General features: G+C 41.4%; 1 protein-coding gene across 1 annotated transcript; it reads right to left on the reverse strand.

Annotated features, from left to right (window-relative positions):
* Positions 1-7,360, reverse strand: LOC139209461 (mitogen-activated protein kinase 14A). The gene is made up of 12 exons (XM_070839182.1): positions 7,172-7,360; positions 5,862-5,991; positions 4,797-4,855; positions 4,419-4,530; positions 3,300-3,329; positions 2,881-2,928; positions 2,531-2,645; positions 2,323-2,394; positions 1,751-1,830; positions 1,556-1,634; positions 1,253-1,426; positions 1-1,082 (listed from the first exon to the last, which is right to left on the reverse strand). Exons 1-12 carry the CDS (start codon positions 7,303-7,305, stop codon positions 1,021-1,023), a joined length of 1,095 nt encoding a protein of 364 aa, XP_070695283.1. The 5' UTR covers positions 7,306-7,360; the 3' UTR covers positions 1-1,020.
* Positions 7,361-8,189: the final 829 nt, after the last annotated feature.

The raw sequence follows: 8,189 nt of genomic DNA on the forward strand, positions 1-8,189 counted from the left end.
TACAGTGTTTTATTTGAAAACAGTTGAGTAACAGTCAAACAGTCAAAGTAATCAAAAATAAATCCCCATATCTTTCCAAATGAGTTCTTTACCCTTTACCTTTTCCTATTATCAATATGTTACACAAAAACATACAAACTGAGACATAATCAGTGACTGTCCTTGTGAAGTATCGGTAATCTGTGTGAAGTATAAACTATAACTAAGTGTATTTTTATTATTCTCTTCCTACTGTGTACTTGGTGCCACATTTATAATCATTATAGTACATTTGTAACTTCCCAACTGATATTAGTACACATTTGTTTTACCAAATAGTCAATAATAGAAAAAGAGGTTGTACAAAATAATCTCAAGGTCCACTTATTACTTACTTTTATTGCCTTCAACCTCATCAGTGAGATATTCTGTTGATGAAAACCATGACCATGTGGTCAAAAGGCTCAGTGTATTCAATTTAATGATTCAGTGGTTGAATATTTTCTGATGAAGTTTGAGCTGCATGTCCTATTTCTATTCAAATGGTTGTCTACGTATTACAGAATAATTGCTAGTATGACCTCTTAGACCTCTTTCTATTGTCCTGTACAGGCCACCATACACCAACGCGGACCCCTACAGATGGGTCTGGGTCTGTTCCAGGTTTCTTCCTGTTAAAGGGGAGTTCTTCCTCCACTGTTGCTCACTATAATATAACATCTGATGCTGCTCATGTGGGAATTCTTGAATCCTTAATTTTGAATTCCTGAATCGTTGAGAGAGTTTGGTCTAGACCTGCTCTTCATGTAAAGAGTCTTGAGATAACGCTGTTGTGACTTGGCGCTATATATATATAAAGATTGATTGATTGATTGACCATACCGAGTAAAGCTGCCCTATAGTAAATACATTTTAATGGCAAAACGTATCAGATGCACCAAAAAAAAGGTGCTTTTTGTTTTTTCCTCCAAGCTTGACAATGTCCTTGACCTTTACAGTGTGCGTGCGTCTGGGAGGTGCCAGCACATCACAGCATCCATCCTACATGGCCGTCTTACTGGGGTTGTCGGGGTCAAAGGTCATGATCTCCATGTGGATAAGACCTGAGTGGACAAAACAGAGAGCAATGGCACAGAATCAAGACACTTTGACGGAGAGTATCGATCATTTCTAATACACTCTGTTATGTTTTAGGCTAAATATCAGTGTATTTTTGATCTCACGACCTCGCTGTAACGGTCACCCCCAGCCGCTTCCACACAGCCACACTTACTCTTCCACTCCCCGATGGCAAGCTCCAGGCTCTCGAAGGAGTCGTCGTAAGGCTCAGAGTCTGGCTCGCTCTCTGGGTCGTGGTATTCTGCCAGGTAAGGGTGTGACAGTCCCTGCTTGGCTGTCAGCCTCATCTGTGGGTCCAGCAGCAACATCCCCTCCAGCAGGTCTACAGCTGGAGGCATCCAGACAGAAAACACCTTCACTCAAGGGTCGTTAAATCTCCCATTTGTTTGTTTTTTTTGTTTAAAGATATGTGTTGAATTTCTGTTTGAAATAAATAAGAAGACACAGTTCAGCACACCATTTTCATCCATGGATGGGAAGACTTCCTTGAAGATTTTCTTCTTTTGCGGAGGAAGACCTTGGACGTATGATTGCGCCTGGAAAACAGTTAAGGCAACAGTTAAAGCACGAGCTGATGTTAAAAAATATGAATTTAATAATAGCTGCCATTGGCTAGAATAATAATAAGGCATGCAGACTAGACAAAACTTACATCTTTACTCTGCATCCTCTGGACCAGGGAGGAGTCTGGTGTTCCTGTCATACGGAGGATCTTCTTCAGCTGATCGATACCTGATCAGGCTGGTTAAGGAAGTCACGGTGTAGATGTTAGGTATCAGAGCAGCCACGTGCACTGAAGACACTAGGTCCTACAATCTTCACATATCGTAGCAGGACTGTAACACAATATAAATCAGCCGCTTCTTGTGACGACAAAGATTTTCTCCTTTTAACTTTTAGTAATTGAGCATAAAAACATCATGCAGTACGAATAGTATCTAGTTAAAGGGGCACTCTGGTGAGGGGTTTTGGACCATTTCTTCCTCTCTGCCGTGATTCTCTCTTGTAAAAAGACACGGCGGCATGTGCTCAGAGGCAAACGATTCTGACGGATGGGACAATTTGAAACCGGTTCTCAACTGGTTCTCACCTGCACCTGTTTTCACAAAGTTCTGTATTATAAAAATTAAAAGAGTTAAGAGAAAATTAAGAGTTACTGGCTACTGTAAGTGAGCACACACAGTTTTATTACTATAACACGGGGAGCTGAATGTGGGAGGATACTGTCGTGTCCTGGGAAAAGCACATGGCCAGTAATCATCTCAGCCAGGATGCATGCGGCTGACCAGACGTCCACTGTGAGGGAGGGGGACAGGGAGAGGATTTCAATAATAAAAACGGAATACTTTGTCATAGCAACGCCTCAATATCCTGTTGTATTTTAAACAAACTGAAAAGGACCATTTGTATTAAAGCAGGGTGATATTATTACCTGTCTGACTGTAGTGCATCCAGTTGAAAATGACCTCTGGTGCTCTGTACCAGCGCGTCACAACATAACCAGTCATCTCACTCTCTGCCTGTCTCGCCAGGCCAAAGTCCAGGATCTGAGAACAGTTGGGTTCACCAGTCAAACGCTGAAGTGATCAACTGATTCTTTTTAATCTATTGGTGTATTTGATCTATTTTAGGTCACTTGTGTTGACCATTTTACACATGAAGTCATGGATTTAAATGTCCGTTTAAAGTTAAATGTATGTTTTAATCTACTAATCATTATCTCGACCTGAACAATCTGATGCACAACGTTTTCTGTGATGAGTCTTTTTTTCTAAAACGTACCTTTAATTCACAGTTCTCATTCACAGCGAGGTTACCGGGCTTCAGATCCTAAAATCAAGCCACAGGAGGTTTGTTAATAGCATCATGGACTGTAGTAAAGGCAATATAAAATAATTAAAGAGACAGTTCAACATTCTGGGAAATACCCTCATTGTCTGTACGCTAAATATGAAGCTTAGCATAAAGAGTAAATAGAGGGAAACAGCTAGTCTGGTTCTGTCCAAAAGTTACAAAACCCAGCTACCAGCACGTCTAATGCTCACTAATTAAAGGACAACTCTGGTATTTTTAAAGCAGGACCCTATTTATTTAATATATTTTGGGTTTGAAGTGGTAGGTACAAAGATTCCAGATAGATATCTAGATATCAAGGCAACAATAAATGGAATTAAAGTATTAAAAAAGGTTCAAATACCAACCCGATGAATGATCCCTGCAGAGTGAATATACTGTAAAGAAGGAGAAAATCTATTTAAACACACACACACACACACACAGTTTGGCTGATTACGCAGACTCACACACTCATGACTTCTGGTCGTCTAAATGGCGTTTTAAGTATATACATTATTACGTGATTGCGAGGGCTATGTTTTGTGTATTTTCCAGCCCTCAGAGCAAATGTAGACCGCTGCTTAAAGGACACTTACACCGATTAGAAGGGGAAAATATCTCGGGATCAAAGAGACAAAGGTGCATTTACGAGAAGTTACTCTTGTTTTCTGGTTTAAAACGTGATTTCTCAGTTGTTTCCACTGAGAAGTCTTGGTTACACATTGACTAGCAGTGAGTGGAAAGACGTAAATAAGGGTAGAGCAGTCATTACCCACATCACTCAACACCTGATGTGCTGGTATTTCATCACACCTTGTGTACTTAAAGAGAGAGCAGAATGAGATTAAAGATTAGAGATAATCTAGCACTTCTGTTGATGTTGAAATGAATCGACTCTAAACTTATACAGTGTTTAAAATAGATATAAGGATTTAAAATAGCACAATGAATATGTGACACTTTTTTTTACTTTACTTTACTTGAAGCACTCATTTAAAACCTGCATTTGTTTATGTTTTTTCTATATTTTCTGCCTATTTATTGGCTTCACAACAAACTGTAAATAAATAACGGCATCTTACCACCTTGCCAGGACACATTTAGCAACAGCAGCTGCTTATTTACACAATATTCACTCTTCTCTTAATGGTTAAAGAACCATGTAGTTGTCGAGGGCAAAGAGTTCAGTTTTGCGACCTAAAGGCATCTGCTCTTTACAGATGGTGTCCTGGGTGGTTTGCTTCCAACTCAACTTATCACAGGTGATGATTTGGACCCTCACAACTGCCACTTCAACTTATTTCTGTATTTAATTTCTTTATTTGTTTAATTCAAATGTTTCAACAGCAGATTTTCAGCTGCGAGTAAATTTCTTTTCTAGTTTTCTCGACTTTATTATTCAGTGCTGTGGTTTTATAAGGTATCTTAGTATTTATAGTAAGTGCATGTGCAACAGTCAAGTAAGTTAAGAAATACAAACTTACCTGAAGTCCTCTCAGAAGCTGGTAGAACAGGTATGTGATGATGCGATCAGTTAATCTCCGCTTCTTCATAATGTGGCTCAGATCCTGGGCTACAAATGGCATCACCATATAACTGAAGAAGGAGAGAGAGAGAGAGGGAGAAGGAAAGTATAGATTAGAACACAAATCAACAGCTAAGGGACATAATCTGGGCCTAAAACGCCGTCGACGAGACAAGAGCTCATTGCTGTGATGAGGAAAAACAACCAAACAAACAAGCACGTAAGAGCTTGCTCTCACACATCCTCGCTTTTTTTCATACAAGCACACACATGCAGGCAAGATCTCAACAAGCTGCGACAGCCAGCCGAAGAATGTGGTTTCTGTCTCCCAACTCACAAGGTCTGGAATTTCTCCAGCGTGGAGTCAGGTGTGAAGACGTCGAGGAGGCAGATCACCTTTAAGGGAAAAGCAGAGTGAGGACGTTACACATCCTGAAGTAACATCAGCAACTCTGATGGCTGATTGTTGAGGCTAAATCGACATCTTGTCTTCTTATATTTGCCCAAAATTGAATAACCAGACTTCTTCACAGAGCAGCTTGTACATGCGGCTCTGACTGTAGGCTGTATAAGCGAATGGGACGTAGCTTCCGGGTCTGAAAAGTGAAGCCAATGCAGAAGTGCTCCTCTGGCTCCAAAGAGAAGTTAGATTGTATGGAAGTCTATGAGAAACTGAGCTGACTTCTTTTATGGTCCCACGCTAGTTTAAAGGGGATCTTAAATATAGCCTGATGTTTGTTTAGTAAATCAGAGTAAGATTAAAGGGTATCCTTTAGGGTGGGGCTACTTTGTGACTGGCTGATCAATGAACATCACTTCTGGCTCCAATAAACCACGAAACCAAGATGGTGAAGCCTGTAAAGCCGAACTAAAGGCTTCTGAACAGCAGTCCTCTTATGAGCACTCTGTGTTTATATCACACAATCTTTAAACTAGACAGCTCGGCACGTGTTATCTTGTTCCTCCAAAGCCAATGAGCTTAAAACCTCAGGCATTTATGGAGCCTGCAGCCAATGGAGCTCACTGCCTACATTCGTACATAGACCGTGATTATTTTCACTTTTAACTGTGTAATTTTTGCTCAGTCTGACGAGGCGTCTGTCGATGTTTGCATGTCTGTCTGTTGGTTCCTTTATTCATCATCATGTCATTCAGGTCATTTGGTGACTTGCCCTCATGTGACAAGAAGTGTGAATTAGGTGCTTTCCACAGATTAGCTACGTGAACGTACGTGTTTTCAGCACAAATACTGAACCATGAGGGTTCCAACAACTCACCCTTGTTGAATGGGTCAACAAAGCCCGGCCTTTCTGTTTGAATAAAGACTGAACTTGCTTTCTAACTACAACGAAACTGCTCCCTCCTAATTCCACCCGTGTCCCACTTTTCGCCAGGTCCTTACATTGTCGTGCTGTATGTGGCGCAGCAGCCTGAGCTCCCTGTAGGCCCGTTTGGTGTGTGTGAGGGACTGGAAAGGACGATACAGCTTCTTGATGGCCACCTTCTCCTTGGTTTTCTGGTCAATGGCAGAGCTGCGTGGGATAAGATAAAAAAAAAAACACAGAGCGGGAGGATCAGGATGCTCGTGGAATGGCTCATGTATTTACTGTCATCTAGGGCCGCAAATAAAGACTATTGTCAGAGTTTAGACAATATTGTGTGATGTGAAGTCATTTTTTAATAGCTCAAAACCATAATTTACCTCAGAGGGCTTAACAATCTGTACAGCACAGGAAACCCTTCATCCTTTGCCCCTTGATTCGGATTATTGCTTGTTTTGTCCGACCAAGAGTCCAAAACCACCAAATGTTCAATGTAAAATCAGGAAAAACTGACAAACATTATTCATTTCTTACATCATTTGGGTGATTATTATTGTTTTTCTGGTCAACTAATCGATTAATTGATTCTATTTAGTCTCCATCAAGACCTTGAAGCGCATTGGAAATAGTTTAGGTTTAGGAAGTTTATGCTGGAGTTCAGAAACTTACTGGTGAGACTGAAGTATTAGTCGACTAATTAGGGCTGATGTCCTTCTGTTATGCACTGACTCAATGAGATCCCTTCAGTGCTGAGATCCTGTCATTAGATCTTGTCTCAAGTATCCCAGACTTTGTGAGCTGGGTTTCTCTCTGCTGGTGGAGGAGATTCTTGTCGTATCGGAGGGCCTGCAGTGACTTGCTGACTTGCCTCAGGCGGACAATAGTGCTTCTGTTTGCGGATGTCAGAGTAATCTAGGCCTCTTGGGCTGCATGCAACATAATCAGGGAGCGGAATGCAGACTTCGATAAATGTGGACAGTCTATAGAAAATCATTTGCGATGCCAGGTATTTGATTATTTGACGGTGAACAGCAGAGACAACCGTCTACAAATCAGCATCTCTTTATTGTCACACAAAGAACAGTCATTTATCCAGTGCTTGTAATTTGAAACACTTTTCTGTGGTTTAAAACATTGAAATGTTCCTCTGAGGGAACAGCCTAGTGGCACTAATTGTCAGGATATGGCATGAAAATGAACTTCCTACATCCAGTATTTTATGACGCTTCTGATTACAGACTTCATTAAATGTTTCAAAGGATTATTAGATTAAAATGTGCACATAGTTGCACTTTGCTGTACAAAATGCAAAAAGAACTGAGACCAATTCTGCGGTACTTTCCTCGCCAGCTCAGCCGAGGTCGTGCGCTCCCTCCCCGGGTAAACTCACCAGACGGTCCCGTAGGCTCCGGAGCCCACGGAGCGCAGCGCCGTGTATCTCTCCGGGACGTCCCACGTCGTTTTGTGGATCTCCAGTCTGTGGAAACCCGCTCTGACGGGGGATTCCTTCCCCGGGGACTCCATGGCGCTCAGGTCAAACCATGAAAAGTGATCTTCTCCAGCCTCGCTTGGAGTTTTAACCTGACAGGTGAGATCTGGCTGCAAAGGTAAGAGCGGCGCAGGGACACCACCCCCCCACCCCACCCCCTCGGTCCTCCACAGCCTGCCCCCTGCCTGGTCACATGGGCCAGCTGTCATTCCCACAGCTGGCCAAAACATGTGGACACACAACCGTCTTAAAGAACCCCCCAGAGTTATCAGAGTTTGGTGTTTTTCACAAGTGTTTTATTGTTTTAAAAAGTTCAGAGGAAAAAGAAGAAGGAGGAAGAGGAGGAGGAGGAAGAGGAGGACCGAGGGACTGACCTCAGCCAAACAGTATTTTTTTATTGGTTTATTTTAACTACTTAATTACCACGACAGGCTGAGAACAAAGGAAAGGTGGTGATAAAGAGGTGCTTCAAGGTTTAAGGTAAAGAAGAACCCACCTGAGACTTCCTGTCTTTCCTCAGTGTTATTAGTGAAAAGTTTTATTTTGAAATTCAGTTCGGTGTTTGTCCCGCACTGGGCTACATTATATATTTCTGTCCTCTCTATTTACTCACGTGAGGTTTACTTCTTTTAATGTTTTAGTGTCAAAAAACTGAACATTAGAGGCATCATAAAAGGAAACTTTAAGAGAAGAGAAGTTAAGATAAGAGAAGAGAAGAGAAGAGAATATAAGAGAAGAGAAGTTAAGAGAAGAGAAGAGAAGAGAAGTTAAGAGAAGAGAAGAGAAGTTAAGAGAAGAGAAGAGAAGTTAAGAGAAGAGAAGAGAATATAAGAGAAGAGAAGTTAAGATAAGAGAAGAGAAGTTAAGATAAGAGAAGAGAAGTTAAGATAAGAGAAGAGAAGTTAAGAGAAGAGAAGAG

Source organism: Pempheris klunzingeri, chromosome 11 (assembly GCF_042242105.1).
Source record: "Pempheris klunzingeri isolate RE-2024b chromosome 11, fPemKlu1.hap1, whole genome shotgun sequence".
NCBI lineage: Eukaryota > Metazoa > Chordata > Actinopteri > Acropomatiformes > Pempheridae > Pempheris > Pempheris klunzingeri.

What these genes read in the sequence shown, in the direction of transcription:
- LOC139209461 (XM_070839182.1), bottom strand. Translation starts at nt 7,305, where the DNA reads ATGGAGTCCCCGGGGAAGGAATCCCCCGTCAGAGCGGGTTTCCACAGA. An exon ending in GCTTTTCCCAGGACACGACA is followed by an intron (nt 1,831 to 2,322) that starts GTATCCTCCCAC and finishes CAGCCTGATCAG; the next exon opens with GTATCGATCAGCTGAAGAAG. An exon ending in AGAGGATGCAGAGTAAAGAT is followed by an intron (nt 1,635 to 1,750) that starts GTAAGTTTTGTC and finishes ACTGTTTTCCAG; the next exon opens with GCGCAATCATACGTCCAAGG.